The following is a 22028-nucleotide window of genomic DNA, read 5'->3' on the forward strand; positions in this document are numbered from 1 at the left end:
TACACCATGCACAAAAATTAACTCAAAATGGATTAAAGACTTGAATGTAAGACCTGAAACCATAAAACTGCAAAGAAGAAAACGTAGGCAGTAAGCTCTTTGCTATCATTCTTAGCAGGATCTTTTGGAATATGTCTCCTCAGGAAGGGGAAACAAAAGAAAAAATAAGCTAATGGGACTACATCAAACTAAAAAGCGTCCGTATGGCAAAGGAAACATCAATAAAATGAAAAGACAACCAGCAATTGGAAGAAGATATCTGCAAATCATTTATCCAATAAGGGGCTGCTATCCAAATTATATAAAGAACTCAACAACAAAAGAACAAACTTAGTCAAGAAATGGGCAGAGGATTTGAACAGACATTTTCCCAAAGATATACAGATGGCCAACAGGCACATGAAAAGGTGTTTAACATCACTAATTATTAGAGAAATACAAATCAAAACCACAATGAGATATCACCTCATGCCCATCAGAATGGCTATGATTAAAAAGACAAGAAATAAGAAGTGTTGGAGAGGGGCCAGTGCCATGGCCGAGTGGTTAAGTTCGTGTGCGCTACTTCAGCGGCCCAGGGTTTTGCCGGTTTGCATCTTGGGCATGTACATGGCACCACTCATCAAGCCATGCTGAGGTGGCATCCCACACAGCACAGCCAGAACGACATACAACTAGAATACACAACTATGTACTGGGAGCGTTTTGGGAGAACAAGAAGGAAAAAAAGATAGACAACAGATGTTAGCTCAGGTGCCAATCTTTACAAAGAAAACAGAAGTGTTGGAGAGGATGTGGAGAAAAGGGAGCCCTCAGACACTGCTGGGGGGAATGTAAATTGGTGCAGCCACTGTGGAAAACAGTACAGACATTCCTCAAAAACTTAAAAGTAGAATGACCAGGCATGACATCAGCATCACAGCGGAGTGAGCTCTTCCCTTAGACTCTCCTCCCTAAGAAACAATGAAAAGGATATTCATAAAGCAACAGAGGACAGGCACACAACACAAAAGACATCTGAGAGACCCATGCAGCCATATGTCTGAAGGTGGAGGTGCTGGACCCCCCCAGGAGGAAGAAGGAGGAAGTAAGGGGATCTCCCCTCCCTCCCCAGCAATGACCTAGGGCACAGGACCATGCACAGCTCTGAGAAAAGAGGGGCCTGGGGGGAGACTCTGTGGGAATGCCTTCACTCTCCAAGTTCCCTCACATCCCATAGGAAAGCTCCACAGAGGAGGCTAAGCTATTGTGGGGCTGTCTTCATGAAGCCAGCACGCCAGGAGGACAGACAGCGAGGGCAAAGAGAGAACACCCACGGGATGGCACATGCAAAAGAAGTGCCCCTCCCCCTGCTGGGCTCACAAGCTCAGCCAGACAGCCAGAGCAAGGGACCCCCTCTAGAGTGCCCGTGCGTACATTAGCAAAGCAGCAGCTACAAGCAGGCAATCGCAGATGGGTCCTGTCAGCATAGATTCCAAAGGACAAGCACAGACACCAGGGATCACAGCAGGCTCAGAATACACAGCTCCTGAACCTCCTCCAGTGGTGGCAGGTGGAATCTGCAACCAGATACTATCTATGCGAAGGCACAAACCTACCCCATCAAATAGTAGCAAGAAATATATTAATAGTCCAGACCAGAAGGAAACTGAAAAGCACCTAGAAATCAATCCTGAAGGCACACAAATTTACAATGTAAACGACAGAGAATTCAAAATAGCTACTAACATTAAAAAACTCGAGTTACAAGAAAATTCAGATAGTTCAATTAAATCAGGAATAAAATTAAGAAACAGAGGGAAGACTTCACAAAAGAGATTGACCCTATAAAGAGAAACCAATCAGAAATGTTGGAGATGAAAAACACAATGAGATAAAGAAAAATCTGGATACCCTGGATTACAGAGCTGACATTATGGAAGACGGAATTAGCAATCTGGAGGACCGAAATACAGAAAGGCTTCAGATGGAGGAGGAGAGAGAATTAAGACTAAAAAGAAACGAAGAAATTCTCTGGGAAATATCTGATTCAATTAGGAAATGCAACATAAAAACTATGGGTATTATAGAGGGAGAAGGGAGGGAGAAAGGAGTAGAAAGTCTGTTCAGACCTGGGAAAGGAGCTGGAATTACAAGTAAAAGACGCTAACAGCACTTCTGATTACATCAATGTAAAAAGACCTACTCCAAGGCATAGAGTAGGAAAACTGGCAAAAGTCAGTGACAAAGAAGAAATATTTTTAAAGGCAGCAAGGCCGCAGAAAATAACTTACAAAGACCATATCAAACTTTCAGGAGATTTCTCAGCAGAATCTTTACAGGCTACGAGAAGGTAGAAGGAGATATCCAAAATTCTGAAAGACAAAAACCTGCAGTCAAGAATACTCTATCCAGGGAAAAATATCCTACAGATATGGTGGAGAAATAAAAACTTTCCCACATAAACGAAAGCTGAGGTAGGTCATCGCCACAAGACACCCCAAACGGGAAATGCTCAAGAAGACCTTCATACCTGAAAAAGAAAAAAAAGAGTTCACAAAGCCTTGAGCAACGAGATAAATAGGCAGCCAAAGTCCGAAAATTGCAGCTCTCTACCAGAACAGGTTAGCAAAAACTTAATTACGACATTAAAGAGGAAGGGAAGGAAAACATCAAAAATAACTATCATCTTGTGATTTTAACCACAAAATCACTACACAAAACAGAATATGTTATGACCAACAAATCAGAGGAAGAGGAAAGGGATGGAACTGGCTTAGACCAAGGAAATGAGAGGCTATCGGAACATTGTATATCTCATCTACGAGATTTTTTATACAAACCTGATGGTAACCACTAAACAAATAATCAGAACAGAGACACAAATGATACGAAAAAAAGAAAACTGAGGGGCTGTCCCAGTGGCATAATGGTTAAGTTCGCATGCTCTGCTTCAGCCACCCAGGGTTTGCAGCTTCAGGTCTCAGGCACAGACCTATGCATCTCTCATCAAGCCCTGCTGTGCTGGCATCCCACATACAAAACACAGAGGAAGACTGCCACCGATGTTAGCTCAGCAACAATCTTCCTCAAGCTAAAAGAGAGGAAGATTGCTTACCGATGTTAGCTCAGGGCCAGTCTTCCTCACACACAAAAAAGAGAACACTGAGAAAACCATCATAGACAACTACCGAACTGAACTGGCAGTCCAAAATACACAAGACGAGAAACGAGGGAAATACAGAACTGGAAAACAAGTGATAAAATGGCAGCATTAAGCCCTTATATATAAATAATCACTCTAAATGTAAATGGATTGAATTCTCCAATCAAAAGACAGAGTGGTGGGATGGATTGAAAAACAAGACTCATCGATATGCTGCCTCCAGGAAACACTCTTAGCTCTAAAGACAAACACAGGCTCAGAGTGAAGGGACGGAAGATGATACTCTAAGCTCACGGCAAACAAAAGAAAGCAGTTATTGCAATACTTATATCAGACACAGTAGACTTCAAGATAAAAAAGGCAATGAGAGACAAAGAGGGGCAGCATACAATGATAAAAGGGACGCTCCAACAAGAAGACATAACACTTATAAATATACGTGTCCCCAACAAAGGAGTACCAAAGTACATAAAGCAACTATTAACAGACCTAAAAAGAGATATTAACAACAACATAGTAGGGGGCCCCAACACTCTACTTACATCAATGGATAGATCATCCAGACAGAAAGTTAACAAGGAAATAGTGGAATTAAATGAAAAACTAGACGAGATGGACTTAATACATATATTTTTCGATCATTCTATCCAAAAATAGCAGAATACACATTCTTCTCAAGTGCACATGGAGCATTCTAAGGACAGACCATATGTTTTGAAACAAGACAGGCCTCAATAAATTTAAGAAGATGGAAATCACATCAAGCATCTTTTCTGACCAAAATGCTATGAGACCAGAAATCAGCTACAGGAAAAAAGCTGGGAAAGTGACAAATATGTGGAGACTACACAACATGCTACTGAACAACCAACGGATCATTGAAGAAATTAAAAGAGAAATCAAAAAATATCTGGAGACAAATGAAAATGAAAATACACCACACCAACTCATATGGGATGCAGAAAAAGTGGTCCTATGAGGGAAATTCATAGCAATACAGGCCCAGCTTAAAAAACAAGAAAGATCTCAAATAGGCAATCTTAAAATACAGTTAGAAAATGAAGAACCAACAAAGCCCAAAGTCAGCCGAAGGAGGGAAATAATAAAAATCAGAGCAGAAATAAATGAAATTGAAACCAAAAAAAAAAAAAAAAAAAACCAGCAGAAAAGATCAGTGAAACAAAGAACTGGTTCTTTGAGAAGGTATGCAAAATTGACAAACCCTTAGCCTGACTCTCTAAGAAAAAAAGAGAGAAGGCTCAAATAAATAAAATTAGAAATGAAAGAGGAGAAATTACAACAGATACCACAGAAATATAAAGGATTATAAGAGAATACTATGAAAAACTATATAGCAACAAACTGGACAATCTAGAAGAAACAGATAAATTCTAAAGACTCATACAACTTCCCAAAACTGAATCAAGAAGAAACAGAGAATCTGAATAGCCCGATCACAAGTAAAGAGATTGAAACAGGTAGCTTAGTGGGAAACTACTTCCCCTGACAAGGTTACCCACTCAAAGCTAACAGCCAACATCACCATTAATAGTAAAACACGGTATATTTTTCCTCAACACTGACTTGATTTCTACTATTTCTACTTCTCCTTTTCCTTTAATGCATGGATCCTGCTGAACCTTATAAATCCATTACAATATAAAGCGGGGAATGAATAAAGAGCTCACCTGAGGGATGTTCACTCTCTGGGGCTCCTGGGCGAGTACAGAGGACTGTGGTTCAGCTGAGGGGACAGAAAGGAGACAGGGGTCCTGAGATTTAGCTGTCTTACAGCTCTTAGATTCACCTCCTCAAATCTCAGCACCCCAGTTGGGGATCATCCTCCCCATAGGCACAGGGCCCTCTGGGCCTTGAAAAGGCACAAGAAGGATCATGGACAGGCAGCAACACCTGTCTTTGTGTGATTCTGAAATGACCATGGAGCTGAAATCTGCAGCTTTTTACTGAGTGAACACAAACTTTACTCGATTGATTTAACAATAACGCATGCGTCCTTCTGAATAACAGAAAGAAATCAAAACAGCCGATTAGTTGAATTAAAGTACGCCAAACGACAAGACACTATTCCTTCATTAAAGTTAACTTAGCAGAAAAATAACTCAGTATGCATCATTTATCTATTTTTCTCAGTAATATTATTTAACCCCAGGTATACACAATCCACGGAAAGCCTAGTAAAAGAGATGGGGTGATTTAAGGCAGGAATTTTTAACTGTTCATTTCAGCTGGGAAGTATTTCTCAAAAGGCCCTTTCGATAGATGCTGTTGGTAACTTACCTGTGAGAGAGTGAACTGTCACAAACTGCGTTTCCCTGGACAAGTCACTGAAATTTTCAGGCCCAATGTCTTTAAATCTTTCAAGAGTTAGAAGTAGGTGACCTTGGAAAACTCTTCACAGATCATCATTCTTGGATCCTGTGACATCAGGATAACGTCACTAATGTCACATGTGGTGGTGGACATGTGTGACAGCAGCGCATCTGTAAAGAGCGGGGGCCATTTAAGGGGACTGGAGACAGAACTTCCTCCCTCTGCCTGGTTGTCCCTTACCCCCAGACCTTGCCCTCACGGCTCTCCAACAAAGCAGCCTTTCCTGAGCAGCCTGCCCCTGGGCCACCCCAGCTCACCTCTTCTTCCCAGGGACGGCCCAGATGCCCCACTGTCACACAGTGTGGTGGCTCCTGAAGGTGGCATCATCATCAAGTCTGGTTCATTCTGGGCAGGGGGATCAAGACCTGCTTCTGATCTTGCAAATCTAGCATCTGCTCCTTTCTGGGCTCTTGTCTCTGCTCTGAAGCTCTGGAGAGAGGTCTAAGGTCAGAGGGACGCTCTCTTCCAGCTAAGACTCCCTCACAGAGGGCCCCTGCTTCCCGCCTCACAAGGGCTGGTTTGTTTCAAGGCAACTGGGACATGGATCTGAGAAATAAATTCATTTCAGGGGCAAAAAGCCTGACTCTTGGAATTCATTATAACATTAGACTTCAAGGACAGAAAGCCTGACGATGCAGAGGGGGCCAGACGCCTCTGTCTGACCCAAGGGACCTGAAGTGACACTAGAAATCCCAGGATACATGTGACACACGGTGGGATTCCATCCACATCCTTTCCTTAACATCCCTGGGGACGCAGGGACAGGCCACGTTCCTAAGTGCTGTGAAGGCTGTAATGCCAGTCTTGGGCAGGTGTGACATCAGACAAAGCCTGAGACTGAAGCGAAGCACACCTGCCCTCGAATCCAAATTCCCTGGCTGGGAGCTCCTGACTCGAGCACATCGGGCCACCGAGCCGAGCCTCGGTTTCTGGTGAAGTGGTTGTCAGGGTCCATTAAACTATCCAGTAAAACAACAAAGCGTCCTCTAACTATAACAGCAGTTGTCACTTACTTAAGGCTTCCGACCTGGCACTTGTCTAAAATAGTGATCTATGTTTCCAAACGTCGCCGTGAAACAATTATTAGTATTTATAGATGAGAACCCTGACTCTCGCCCAGGTTCCTTCTGTCGCCCCTGCTTACAGGTGACAGAGCTCGCACTGACCGGGCCTGTAGTGCTCCAGAGCTCGGGCTCCACCGCAGACCCACGGTCACCGTCCGCCTGATAAACGCACTCCTCCCTCCCGCACCCACCGCCGCCGACACGGGCTTCTCTCCGGTCGGGCTGCAGGCGGGCCGGTCACACGATCCTCGGGCACCCAGGACCGCCCCGAACACCTGCGCCCCGGGAGCCCGAGGGCCGGGGTCTCCCCCATCGGCCTTACCCGCTCTGGCGGCCCGCCCGGGTTTATACGCCGCCGCGGGGGGCGACGAGGTCTCAGACACTTCCTGCTCCCATCCCCAAGCACCGGCACACCCTTCCCAGCTAGTCCCTCGCCCTAGGTGCGCACCCTGCCTTTTCCGAGCACACCCCAAAGTTCCCCAACGGTTCTCTGGAGTCCTGAGAAGACGAACGAGGAGGCTACGGCTGCACATGCGCAGAAGGAGCGTGGCGTCCCCTTCCCAGAGTCCAGGCGGTGAACCTCACCTATTTAAAACTACATTTCCCCTAGGCTTCCGCGTCTACATTTCAAGTCACTCTTGGCCTTTCCGCGAAAGCGGGAGGATGGTGTTCTTAAATCTCTCCTGCCCAGGGTCCTCCGAGCCCGAAGAGGTTAAGGGTTAAGCCTGAACTCTGCTGTCAAAGGCAAAGTGTAGTCCGCTATTGGCTCCCGATTAAAACAGCATTTTTTGTTTTCATAAGTCATTTGGAGGTAGTCGGGGAAATTTGAATACGGATTGGATATGGAAAATATTAAAATATTACTTAGATGGTGTGAAAAAAATTGGGAGTTATGTAGGAAAATTGACTTTGTAAAAAGAAAAAGACATGACGACTGAAGTAGTTAAATTACATAGCTGTAAAATTATAATTTTACAATTTTTCAACCTGGGACCTAACCTCCACCCTGTTCCTTTACAGCCGCCGGACCCACCAACCCCTGAGCCCCATCCTGGCGCGCCTGGGGCCCAGTGTGCAGATTCTACTGAGGGTCTGCACAGGTGCTCCAGGGGTGGATGTTTATAGGAAATCTGTTGGGTTTCATACATTAACATTGCTTCTTGCTGATTTCTCTTATTGTTTCATAAATTTTTGTGTTAAATATCTTGGATTTCCATGCACATAGCGACAAGTTTGCTTGCTTTTCGCTGACCTTTATAATTCTTTGTCATTCTTTAGCAAATTACAGATAAAAGCACAAGAATGCTGGTTAAACTATATTAAATCAATCATAATAGACTTTCACATAAAGATCACGAAGGAGAGAAAGTGGTCACAACATATGTCACTTAACAAACATTTATTGAAAACTGACTGTACAATCAACATCATTCTAGGTGCTGGGATAGCAACATCAAATAAAAGAGAGTAAATTCCCTACCCCCATGGAGCTTATGATCAGGGTTGTTGTGGGGCCTATTAGTCAGGGTCCCCTCGAGAAACAGGTGTCAGTTGTCAAGAAACCATGGGACACTTGAGGAGAGTCTAATAAATAGGGCTCTAAAAATGTGGGTAGGGTTAGTGAAGCATCCTGTAACTAGTGTTGGTAGAGAGTTATTATCACCCCCAGGGCTGCAGTGAGAGTAGGTAACGTTATCAGAACTTAGCACAAGAGGCCACCCTTATGAGAGCTGTGGTCTTAGGAAGAGAAACATTGTGAATGCCCATTACATGGCTCAGCACAGAGAGCCAAAGGAATAAATACCCAACACCTCACTTGTTCTCTTCCCTCTGATATCCTATCCTCCGTTAAGCATTTATAAACCCCATTCAATACCTATTCTTAGAATTCCATCCACATATGTCTCTTCTAGACCTTTTTGTCACCAATTTTCCACTCTTATTCTTGTTTAGCCCCCTACTACCTGTCAACTCACTGAGCTACTGGACATAAATCAGTATAAATCGAAACTCAAGCACATGTCAGTTCTTCACAAAGTGAACTAAATATACCTCCTTGAACTCTACCCACTGGGAAGATTTTTTTCACCACACGTTTCAGAACCACCCCTAAGTGAGACTGCAATTGTAGCAGCCATAATTTCCAATGATGCCACCATACACTGGAAACCCAGTTTGAAGGAGAGTTGATGGGTATGTGGCCACAGGTCTCCCTTGGGGACTTTTGGGGAATGTTTAATTGTATATTCTTGTGACCAAGTTATGAGGAATTTTGTCAAAGGGACCCAGCCTTCCCTTTAGTCAAAGCCTCCTGTCTATAAAGTAGGATATATCAAGGATTTAGAAAGAGAATCTGAATCCCTGTTGTGGTGATTTGTGTTCGTTTTTGGCCCACAAGATCCAGAATTTCACATGCATATAGATATAGATCTCAGGAAGCATCTCAGTAGAATACCCATCTGTTTCATTTCAATGAACTTCATGATCCAAGAGCCACCACCACCGATCCCTTCATGTCACCACAAAAGATGGCTGCACATGAGAAACACTCTAAGAGTTTTAAAAAACATTTGTCAGTATCCCATTAGAGAAAATACATATTTCATTGGTATGAAATGCAACATGGGCTGCTCCTGAGTCCACACGGAGTATGCTCATATTGATTAATTTGAGCCTATCCAAACATAATTCATCCTTCCTAATCTAATATGATAAGGATCCACCCCCTTATGTGCTACCTGGTTTCTGCTTTGTTGGGCAAGATCTTGAGCTCCTTTTGTGGGTTTGGTTTTCTAATTTCTGGATTTCTTGCAGTTTTACTCTGAACATAGCTGGTTTTTTATTCCCATTATGGGCCTGGAGCCAGTAAGCAAGTTCGGACAGGGCCTGAGGATAGTGTGTATCCTCTTTCAGGGGTAACTTATACTAGGCTCACCCCTTCGGATTGAGAGAGAGAGAGAGAGAAGTGAGAGAGACACTGTCAGAATTCAGTTACTCTTCACTTCTTTTTCTAAGCTCCTCAAAGCAGTGACTTTTAGTATACCTTAAAGGCCTTAAAATTGCAGAGAGTGTGGCAGGTAGAACAAACTTGAACTGTCTAATAAGCCTCAAAGCTGTGCAGAGGCAAGTGTACACCTGCCAGGCAAAGTGCACAGAGTATAGAATATCTGTTCTGACCAAGCAGGAGTATATGTTTGACCATATCCCTCTCCTCTGATAATAACTTTGGGCTTCCTGGATGCTCGGTAAATCCACGTAAGTGAAGGAATACAATTTCTTCACCTTAATCTTGACCTCACACTGAGTCCATCCTAGCAGTAATTGGGGGAGGTGTACTTACCTGGCATTCACCCTCATATGGGTAGTGATCATTTGATAAAATATTGAGGAACATAATGTCCCTCTTGAAGATATTCTTGTATTCACACCTTATCTGAGTGAGTAATTGAGGCAATCCATTGAGAGCCCCAGTATATTGGATCACTTTTCAAACTGTTCAGACACCTCCATCTGGGAACTGTTTCTCTCTATGCCTGTCAATATTAGATTAGCTTTATCCTTTTAGGGTTTCATGCAAAAGGAATCATACAGTGTATTTTTGTGTGGCTTTTTTTTTTCACTCAGGATAATGATTTTGAGATTCATCGTATAGTTGAATACCAGCAACGAAGGAACAGCCTCACACAGGGAGAAACAACTGCTTATGAAATCAAGGGAGACTCATTGTGCCCAACGAGTTCAGCTATATCTGAATCCAAATACATGTAATCATTCCAATTTCCAGGTTCCCGGACTTTCCCAGTAAATGTCCCAAATCTCATCTAATACACCTCCTCAAATTGGGGATCTAATAGTTCTTGTAATTTTTTGAAGAAATAATGTCCCAAACTTCCCAAAGTTGATGAAACAATGTTAATTTACACATCCAAGAAGCTTACTGGACTCCAAGTAGGATAAATACAAAGATATAGTTTTACCTGGACACATCATAGTCAAACTGTTGGAAGCCACACACAAAGAGAAAATCTTAAAAGAAGAAAGAGCAAAACAACTGAACATGTACAGGAGAGCATCAACGTAAATAATATCTAACTGCTCATCAGAGAAAAGAGACCCTAGAAGGCAGAGAAATGGCATATTCAAAATACTGAAAGAAAACATGGTAACGAAGAATTTTTTTATCCGGCAAGACTATCCACTAAGTATAAAGGTAAAATAAGGACATTCTTAAATTTAAAAAGACTGGAAGAATTTCTTGATATCAGAACTGAATTGTGAGAAATACTAAAGGAAATTCTTTGGGCTGGAGGAAAATGACATCAGACAGTACCTCGAATCAGCTGGAAGAAATTAAGAGAGCCAGAAGTAATAAATTTCTGGGTTTTAAAAAAAAATCTATAAATATATTTTCTCATTTCTTCTGTTAAATTCTTTAAAAGACACGAGATTGTACAAAGAAATAATTGTAACACTGTAGTATTGGTTTTGTAACATACATAGATATAATATATATAAAAATAATAGCACAAGAGGGGAAAGTAATAGAGTTACATTGGAGGAAACATTCCATATTTCATAGGAATTAAGTTAATATTCGTTTGAAATAGACCATAGTGAGTTAAAATGCATATTGGAATCCCTAGCACAGACACTAGGAAAATAGCTCAAAAACAGTAAAAAATATTCAATAGAGGAATTAAAATGATGTCCTGAAAGATTTATTTAGCACAAAAGAAGTTAATAAAGGAAGGACAGAGAACAAAGAAGCCTGAAGACATAGAAAACAAATAGCAAAATGGTAAATGTAACTCTGATCCTATCAATAACTGCACTAAATGTGAATGGTCTAAAAAAACCCATTAGAAGACAGAGATTGGGAAAATGAATAATAAAGCAAGATCCAACTCTATGTGATCTACAAAAGACACATCTTAGATTCAAAGACAAACAGACGTTGAAACTAGAAGGATGGAAAAGACATATCATACAAATAGTTACCAAAAGATTGCTAGAGGGTTGTATTAATACTGGACAATGTAGATTTTAAAACAAGAAATATTATTGGAAGCAAAGAGGCACATATGCAAATGACAAAATGTCCATACATCAGAAAGATATAAAAATTATCAATGCTTACAAATGTAACTACAGAGCTTCAAGATACGTGAAGTAAAACTTGACAGAAATGAAAGGAGAAAGAGACAATTCAACAACAATACTTGGAAATTTCAACTGCCTCCTGTCCATAATGGATTAAAAAGAGGAAAGACAATCAGCAAGGTTATAAAAGACTTGAACAGCACTATCAACCGAATTAAATTAAGTGACGTGTATAGATCACTGCACTCAATGACTACCAAATACACATTCTTTTCAATAGCACATGGAACATGCTCCAGGATAGACCGTGTACTCAGCCATAAAATAAATTCAACAGATTTAGCAAGAATGAAATAATATAAAATATGTTCTCCAACCACAATGGAATGTGAGCTATCAAGAATGGACTATATCTGGGATATCCACAAACATTTGGAACTTAAATGACACCCAGCTGAATAACACATGAGTCAAAGAATAAACTGGGAACAAAATTTGAAAGTACTTTGAAGTGAATGAAAATTTAAAAAATACAATATCAAAGTCTACGGGATGTGCCTAAAGCAGTACTTAGAGAGAAATTTATAGTATTAAACACCTATAGTGGAAGAGAGGAAAGTCTCAAATCAATAATTTAAGTTCCTACCCTAAGAAAGGAAAGAAAGGAAAATAAACCAAACTGAAAACAAGCAAAAGAAAGGAAATACAAAAGATTAGAACACATGCCTGTGAAATACAAAACACAAAGATCAATAAAACCAGAAATTGGCTGTTTACCAGATAAAGTTGACAATCCCTTAGCTAGCATCCCCAAGGAAGAGAGAAGATAGAATTTAAGAAAATCAGAAATTATAAAGGGCCACCCACAGAGAAATTAAAGGATCATAAGAGCATATTATGAACAACTTTATGCCACAAATTAGACAATTTATAAGATATTGGCAAATTCTTAGATCCAAATTTCCAAAACTGACTCAAACAGAAATAGAAAATCTCCATAGATCTGTAACCAACAGGAAAATTAAATTAGTAATTAAAACCCTTTCAGGGAAGAAAAGCCCAGATTCGGATGACTCAACTGGTGAATTCCATTGACTATTAATGGAGAAAATAATCCCAATCTCTCACCATCTATTTCAGAAAATATCGAAGGAGAGAGCTGGTCTCACATCATTCTATTAGGCCAGAGTTACCTTGATTTCAACGGCAAGTGAAGACATCACATGCAAAGACAAGACCACTATCCCTCATGAATATAAATGAAAAATCCTGAACGATGTGTTAGTGAGTGATGTCACCAAGATGGGGGAGTAGGAGATCTTAGCCTCTGTCCTCCCAGAAAGATCAACAATTAGACTGCTACCTACCCATGGTCAAAAAGAGTTCTGGGAGAGCTCTAAAGCCCCCTTAAGAAACTTTAGCAACATAGCAGAACAAAAAATGTGAGAATAACCACACATAAAGAGAAAGAAGAACAGCTTCATTTTGCCTGCATCACCCCGTCCTTTAAGCTGGCATTACTCAGTGCTAAGAGGGAACTCCTCAGCTAGAAAGAGCTCTCCTTTCAGGGAAAGAGAGAGCAGAGTGAACGACCAGCGTCCCAGCCTTTCAGGGCACACGTGAAGTACCCACTTTGGTTTCCCCCCACCCAGAGACCGGCAAAGCAGAGAGGTATAGAGATGGCGAGGGACAGGGAAGAAGAGCAGGGTTTACCAATATCGGGCACACAGCAGTAAAGACCACAGTTGTGTGACCTGTTCTATAGATAACTCCAACGTGGAAGGGCAAGGGGAACAGTGCACTAAGAGAGATACACAGCTCTGTGGGAGCAGGGGAGGAGCAGTCTCTGAACACGTTCCAGGAAAGGGGTCACCTTCCACGCCAAGATGAACTTTGCATGAATAAAGATTTAAGTGAGGACAGACTGAGAAGAGAGAAGAGGGGAAGGAGGTGTCGACCAAATTTCATCCACCTGCAATTTTACCTACTCACATTTTATCTACCACGGCAAGAAGTTAGTATCTAATATTTTAAAATTACTTTTAAATACAAGTATTCGCCTACCAGTTATATAAATGGAGGTAAACACAAGAACAGCTACGATAGAAATGGCTAAAGTGGTTTCCACGGGGAATGGAAGTGGGGGGATAGAAAGGACTGGGGTTGTGAGGTTGGGGAGGGCCCGTCACGCTTCTTTATAAAGCCTTCAGTACTATTTGGTTTTAAAGGCACAAGTATGGATTCCTTAGATAAATATTAATTTTTAAGTGTGCCTTAAAGAATGAGTAAGGTTTCTACAAGGAGAGGGAGGAGGTGGGTATTTCTAGCAGAGGAACCAACATTAACAGAGAGAGGCGGCAGGAGAGCAGAGGGAAGAGCAGGTAACCCATTAGGATGACTGTGGAACACACCTCCCTGCGTGGGGACACATGAGCTGGTGCTTGACTGCAGAAGGCCTTGGATAGAAGGGCGCGTGCGCGCGCAAACACACACACACACACACACACACACACAGGCACTCATGTGGTTGTTGGCAGGAAGGCCATCAAGGGTATTGGGCAAAGGGGTGATATGCTGAGAACTGAGCTTTAAGTACAGCAGTGGTTCTCACCTTGGAGATTAACTTCCTTAATGGCCTCCCAGCTACATTTTAGAAGCCTTGAAAATGGTACTCCATTGTGTCATTGTCATCCACCACAGTCACGCACCACGTAACAATATTAACGATGTTTCGGTCACTGATGGACCACGTATGTGACAGTGGTCCCATACGGGTAGCACCACATAGCCTAGGTGTGTAGTAGGCTCTACCACCTAGGTTTGTGTAAGTACACTGTGTGATGTTCACACAGCAATGAAATTGCCTAATGATGCATTTATCAAAACATCTCCCTTTCATTAAGTGATGTATGCCTGTACTGATTTTAGTCTTGTGAATGTTGAATAATGAATTCTTCATTTCAATTATTTGAGTCAGCCCCACTGGCTGAAGACGGTAAAGGCTGACTGAAGCAAAAAACTAAAATTTGTTATTCAACATTCACAAAACTCAATGAGTAAAGAAGAACTTTAAGTTCTATATCAGGGTTCATGTAAGGCAAAAACATTCTAAGGGAAAGATGGATTTGAGGACATATATGATGCTGAGTGTAAATGTCTGAGTACAAGCAAAAATTCCAGGGAGCATTTCAGACTTTCGAGGCAGTGGAATTGGTGAAACCAAAGTCAAGCTCTCCAAACAGTAAAGGGGGCCCGGGTAATATCTGGAGTACAGATGGAACAGGCAGAAAATTTCATTAATGTAATTGTATGATGTGATGAACGGACAGAGTTGGAAAATAGGATGGCAGGGGAGGGCCCAGGATGGATGGAGAGCTCAGCTGGGCTGGTGGAGGGAAGGGGCCATGGGCACACCCTCTGCATGTCCCCTCCCCCACCCTCTGAAACCCTTTGTGACTCTTGAGTGCTCTGTGATGCAGGCCTGGGATTATAGGCAAGTGCGGACACTCTCAGAGCTCAGTTGCCTCAGGCAGCCTTGCGATTCAGAAAATGGAGTTCAGTCAATGGAATGTTCTCTCATTTCTGAATAGCCATATTGAGTTGTTTTTGAGCATCTGCTCAACATTCTTAGATAGCGACCACAACCTCACCATCGTGTGTGGGTTGTGCTTGCTTCTTCTGTTCCTGTGCTTCCTGGTGGGGATTCCATCTTTACCAACCTTCTGGAAAACCAAAATCTACCAAAAGGTAAGGATCCCTGGGCAAGCCACCAACAGGGATTTTTTATTGTTGTTTCCATTTCTAGTCCCCCATTTTTAAATGAGTTGGTCCAGAGAGACTCCTAAGGTGGCAAGTCTGAATAGAGGATAGAACGTCATCCTTCTAGGGGAATAGGCCAGGCAGGACTAGGGCTTCAGCTGGGACTGTTTCCCATTTAAAACTCACAGACCATCTGGGTGTGGTGGAGGATTCCTGGATAAAATCCCATCAGTGACTTCACGGCCCTGCATTAGGTTATTTAGAGAGTTTGGGATCTGTGTAGGAGGACACTGTTCCCAACACTGGATCATGAGTCACGTTCCCATGTCGGGCGTCGTTCGACCAAACCGTCCTTTGTGTTGGGCAGATCAGGAGAGCAGTGCTGAGCCTCTGAGCAGACACTGGAGTGTGAGCTCTGTCCCAGGATACAGGGGCCTATCTGAGGAAGCACAGATGTGACTGTGGGCCTCAGAGTCTATGCCCTCCTTGAGCAGAGGACTTCTGACTGAGAAGATCAAGTGTGGACTCTAGCCAAAAATCCTCCTTCGAGTTTTTCAAAGAAGGAAAAATTGAAAGTATCTTATCACCTTTAGAAATTCAGAAAGGGAAAGAACACAAAGTGCTAGCAATAAAAATAGAGAGTGACATGAATCTTGGATGAATATCTGAGTTTCCTAGAGAGAGGAGCAAGACAACTAAGTCCTCGCTCCTCATTCTTTGCTTTTTGTTCTCAGCGTCAGGGCAGAGCCAAGAGGAGAAGAAAAGGTGGAACATCAAGTGGTAAGGTTCCAGCTATCCCACCTGAGCTCTCCAAGGGTGACCCTTCCTGTCCTCTCCATGAGGTCCCAGGTCCATGGTCTCTGAGGATGTCAGTCGCTCGATAGAGTCCCTCTCAGAAAAGAGAGGCCTCAGAGGAAAGGCTCATGGGAAGGTAGTCAGAACCCGAGACATTTCTCAGACTCCTGCTCTGCCCAGCTCTGGGCATGAAGCAGTGATGGGCCTGGACAATGGGTGTTGCCCAGTGCGTGGCCGTGGGAGACGTCAAGAGTCAGAACTTCTGTCTCCTGACCTTGAGAGACTGCGTTGACTTCCTGGATGATCAGACTCCTCTTTGAGGTAACCATTGACCTATGTTCCTCACATGGTGGTTTTGAACATCCCATGGGATAATGTATGTGACAGTGCTTTATAAACGAAGCAACAAACACATGTGAACCTTATTAATATTATCATTGACCGTTTGACCACATCTACTGATTCTTGGGGCTTTCAGAGTTAACATCCCGTTAATATCCCAAGGGTCTCCCCTAAAGGGACTCCTGTGTAACACCTATGCTTCTACCTTTATTACATGTTTAATTCACTCTTCTGATTTCCCAGGTTGGAGAAATTACCAGAGGGAAAGAGAGGAGAAAAGGAGGCTAATTTCTATTCTGAAAAGGTGACTAGTCTTTTCTTTCCTGATCCCTCTTTAACATGTTCTCTGCAATTCCAGGGATTCAGTACAGCCTGCAGTAGTCATGGGAGGGGTTTGCCATAGGAACGGGTATGTGAATGAAGGCCTTGGGGTGAGGGCTGCTGAGTGTATGGTGAAGTCATAGATGTGGGGCATTGTGAAGGGGCAGCAGGCTTCAGGTGGCCCCTCCCCTGACAGGCCAGCAGGTCCTCCTTTCCTTGTTCTGGTCCTGGCTACAGTTTTCTACTTCCTGTCTCCCGCAGGCCCCTAGGCCGGCCTCTCGATACCACCCGCTTTCGTCAACTATTATGCCCAGACCCCTCCTGTGAGGTGTGTAATAGCACAACTGCTGAGATCAATCGGCTCCTGGAGGACCTGGAAGATGATACCGCCTCTGTGTCCTCTATGGCTTCCACAGCTTCTGGGACTGAGTCATCATTCACTCTGTCCTCTGCCTTCTCAGAAGTCCCTCCAGGAGACCTAACACCATCCCCTCCACCTGACCCTTCCCCACCGCCCCCCTCCGTTCTCTCACCTAACCCGACGACACCCTTAGCTGGCTTTCTTTCACCCTCACCACCGGGTCACTCTATGCCACCAGAGCCTTCTCCTCCCTTGGAGTCCAAATTCCCAGCAGACCATTGCCCACCCCAACCCCTTGCCCTTCCCCCTCTCCCACCACATGACACCCAGGCAACGGGTCCTATTCTCCAACCAGAGACCACTCTGTCTCTGAATACGATCTTCTCTCTTGACCGCACCCTTTCCCAAGATATTAACCCCTCACCAAATTTGTCCCAGATAATCAATCCCACTGATTCACTGGCTTGTCATCACACACCACCAAGCCTGTCTGTCTCACCACCGACAGACCACCCTTTAACTGTGGCTCGATCTAAATCGGTTTCCATCTTACTGAAGTCTGTTCCAGAGAACTCATCTCCAGATAGCCCTGGCGGGTTGTCCACTTATGTCCCAACAATCAGAGGCACTGACCATTCAAGCCTGTCAATTTCAGAATTATCCTGGTGGCAAGCTTGTGCCAAAGACTTGTTCTTAGCACCTTCCACCTTGGCACCATGTGCTTTTAATCGAGAGTTTCTTGCTCTCCATTCTTCAGAGTCCTCTCTGGAGAGACACCCTACAGCTAACCTTATAGAGCGTGGTAACCTCTCATTTCTCAGCCCTCATGTCCTGGCACTCCTGGAGAGACAAGTCCGAAAGAGGAGTGATTTCCTGATGTGGAGGGAAAAGGAGAAGGAGAAGGGTTCTTTTCCAAAAAAACTTAGGCCAGACTACCCACTAAATCCTTCGCGGAAAATGCTAGAGTCAAATGCTGATGAGTGTGACTCAGCATTCTCCCTTCCTTTTTGGAGCAGTGCAGGCAAACCAAAGGAGCTGCACATGCATGGGCAGCCCCCATATCCTAAAATCTTGGAGGACCATTTACAGGAAAAATGTACGCAGCTCTTCTGGGGTCTCCCATCTCTGCACAGCGAGTCCTTGCCCTCTGCTATCCGTGACTCAAGTGACTGCACCACAATCTTCCTTTTCAATACCATCTCAAATGCCTCCATGGGCCAAGAATCCCCGGTACCTCTCCATCGCCCACCTCCATCCTTGCCTGAGATCCAGCCCCAACCCTTGCCTCAAACCCTGCCCCAATCCCAGCCCCTACCTCTCACTCAGGTCAAGTCCCAGGCCCACCTTAAATCCTCACTCCCAATCCTACCATCTGGTCCTCTACCCCAGAGAAGGATCTGTGGAGTGTGTCACCATAGACCCCGGGATGAATCAGAGTCTCTCACCTCATCTGAAATTCAACAACTGGAATGGAAAGTGTTGCAGAAGCAACAGGAAAGTTTGTGGGGTTCGCCCTCTGTAGTCCAAAGATCTCAGGAGGAATTTTGTCCTTCAGCTCCCAACTTCCCTTACCATCAGGCCTCCCAGGCCCATGCCTCCATCTCCACCCTTCCCGTAGAGTTTCCTCTCAGTGATGAGCTGAGGAAGAAACTGGAACATCACCTTCGAAAGAGGCTCATCCAACACCGGTGGGGCCTGCCCCGCAGGATCCGTGAGTGTCTGTCACTGATGATGCCTCCAAGAGATTTCTCAGAGATAGCTAAGTCAGAGAGCAATCGTGGACTCTCACGGATCTCGGTGAACAAAGATCTAAATGTTGGATTGAGCCAATCCAAAAGCTTCCATGACAGGGGTTCAGAACTGCTTCAGGGAGAGAAGGAGATGGGGAAGGATCAGGGGCATAGCCCAGAGAACGGCCCAAAAGCTCACCTGTTGAGTGACCCAGAGAGCTCTTCAGATAAGGATCCGGCATATGACTCTGAGAAAGACCTAAATAGTCACGTGGCAAGTCTGTCAGGGAAAAATTCAAGGGCCTTGGAGGAAAGTCTAGATCAGAAACAACTTGAAAATGTCCTCAAAGCACATTTGAGCAAGAAGTTTGAGGAAATCAGTGAGGCTCGGCTCCCTGGGACGGTGCGCAGTTCATGGCATGCTAGCAAGCAGACATTGCTGCTTTCTGACAAATCCCGCACCCAAATAACACAGAGGAGTCTGCCACCTTCAGTGGGTGGGGACTCCTCCCTGAATACCTTCCAGGAGCTTTGCTTCATTGATTCCAGTGCCCAACAGATGATGGAAACCCATATTAAAAGCTTTCGTCTGACGATGGAGTGGGGCCTTCCCTGCAGGGTCCTGGAATCCATACAGGCGTTTAAATTGGAAGATGCTGCATCCCAGTCCTTGCCCTATTTCTACTGCGCCCCCTCAAATAACCCAACTTTGGAAGTGGACTCCAAATCCAGGGGCTTCGAGCCCCATAGAGGAAGCTCTAAATCCGCTCTTCAAGAAAAAGCGGAAACAACAAATTCAGCCCTGGTCCTGGATCGTCTTTGCCCTGCTACTTCACCTATGGGCAGGCAGGGACAAGGGGTGCCGAGACAATCACCCTCTGGTATCAACCAAGAGATTGCAGAGGTTGTTCAGAGGAGTAAGGGTGCCAGGCAGACTCATCTGCCTGTCACCTGTGGCATCACAGGCAAAGCGAGTCAGAAATTTACTCAGCTAGGCAACAGATGCCCCCCAGAGCTGCCTGCAAGGCAAGCTGGTGCCAAACATGAGACAAAGGATGAGAGAGTGAGTCCCAGTGATAGAAGAGCAGGGCGACAGGACAAAAAGATGAAGTCGGAACCCTTTTCCGTGCACAACACGGCCAGGGACATATTCAGGGCCAAGGAGCTCAACGCTCTGCAGTCAAAAACTGGTAATGTGTTGACAACCAGCAAGCCAGGAAGCTCCCAAATGAGACGTGGGAATCACAGTAAAATAGAAATTACTGGGACCATTGAAAGCCCTGCACCAAAAAGACAAGCTCCCCAAGACCCGAAGTCATCGGATCTGAAGGAACATCTGTTGAGGGAATTAAAGTCGAAACTAGAGAAGAGGAATCAGAGCCAGGTCCAAGGCCAACACACTGACAGGTCCCCTGCCTCAGAGAGCTTGACTTACAAGGCCTCACTGACTCATGCCCACGGTGTCTCCCCTGGGGACATGGGAGCTTCCCAGGTGCTGCATGTCCATCTGGAGGACAGTGGGATCAGCAGGCAGCAGCGGCAGGAGCCTTGGGTCCCTAAGAAAGACCTAAAGAGGTACGAGGATAAGAAATTCCCACCAGCTACAATGAGAGTGAGCCCTCCGGGCCCCAACAAAGAAGAGCTTGGTGGAGGGGATGCAGGGTTGGGGACATCCCAACCTACCAGAAAGACTTTCGCTACTCAGATCACAGCATCAGAGGGGACGCTTGGGAGCAAGTCTTCCCACACCTCATCACAGAAGGCACAGCCTCCTCCTGAAAGTCTGCTCAGAAAAAAGATGAACCACATTTTTCAATGGCTTCGTCCTGGGACAAAGGGCAAGAACCAAGAACATCCCCAGGAAAAGGGCAGCCCCATATCATCTGCACAGAGCAGAGGCCTGGTTAAAGGGAGAGCTGCCGTTACTGGGACCACCACGGCTCAGAAGACCAGGACGGTCCCTGGGAAGTTCCCAGTGGAGAAACTGGGGCAGCGTTGTGCAGCAGAGGTCACCCGCCCTCAAGAGCCCCTTCCTTCCCTGAGGAAGTTTGTGAAAACTTGGCAGAAGGCCGAAGAACAGGCCCAGGCAGAGCCCGTCCAGGGGCATCCTTCCAACTACAGGGCTCCCTCCTGTAAAGTGCCAAACACTAAGTCCTGCCACCACGTAGAAGTTGTCTTTGCTGGCCAGAATTATCCTACATGTTCTAGACGGATCAGAGACCAGAACAGACACCCTCAGAAAGTCATGGCGTTTAAAGATCAGCTCTTGGATCAGAAGCGTCCCTTATCTGTGCCCCGCAGGGAGCATGTGCCCCATCCAAGCTCCACCTGCAGGCGTCAAGCCGGCCCAGGGGCCTCCAGCTGTTCTCACCACTGCTAAAGGCACTCTGTTTAGGGACCCGTCTCTATGTCAACAGAAAACGCTTTTCCAGCGTTTCGAGAGCGGAAAATTTCCCACCGCAAAATCATTCCTTCTTGTGGAGAATATTAATTCTCCCCAATAAATGATTCTCTAATAATAGTGATGTCTTTTCTGCGTCCTGTGTTGGGGGCATGGGTTTCAGGTAACTCAGGGCTTGTGCTTAGGGAAAAGGAGGAGTGAGTTCAGCTCTTACTGATTGCTTCCTCTGGCTTCTAAAAGGTCACCGGTGCTCTGGAGCTCTTGTTGACCAAGAGATCTCACGTGCCCCCAAAAGCCCACTTCCTCCCTGATGAAGTTTGAGGAGGTGGGCTCTGCCTCCTGCCTCTTCGCTTAGCCTTAACGAAAGTGTAGAGCAGCCCACACCTCCCGCTCACTGAATGTTTTACATCCTTCAGAGAGTAGGGAGGACAGGTGTTCTCTATCCGAAGAGGGTCAAGAATAGGTATGCAATTCATAAAACAACAATGAAGAAAAAACAGTGGCTTCATCATGATTTAGAGGTCAGTGACCAGAGGACCCCACAGGTGGGTGAACCCTGAATGGGATTTGGGGGGGTGGGGGAGGGTATTGCTGCAGTGGATCCTGGGCTGGTGGGGGA

General features: G+C 44.7%; 1 protein-coding gene across 1 annotated transcript; it reads left to right on the forward strand.

Annotated features, from left to right (window-relative positions):
• Positions 1-15163: 15163 nt before the first annotated feature.
• LOC138920276 (spermatogenesis-associated protein 31D4-like) lies at positions 15164-21730 on the forward strand. The gene is made up of 5 exons (XM_070248115.1): positions 15164-15447; positions 16194-16239; positions 16840-16900; positions 17179-19627; positions 21650-21730. Exons 1-5 carry the CDS (start codon positions 15250-15252, stop codon positions 21728-21730), a joined length of 2835 nt encoding a protein of 944 aa, XP_070104216.1. The 5' UTR covers positions 15164-15249.
• Positions 21731-22028: the final 298 nt, after the last annotated feature.

Source organism: Equus caballus, chromosome 23 (genome assembly GCF_041296265.1).
Source record: "Equus caballus isolate H_3958 breed thoroughbred chromosome 23, TB-T2T, whole genome shotgun sequence".
Classification (NCBI taxonomy): Eukaryota; Metazoa; Chordata; class Mammalia; order Perissodactyla; family Equidae; genus Equus; species Equus caballus.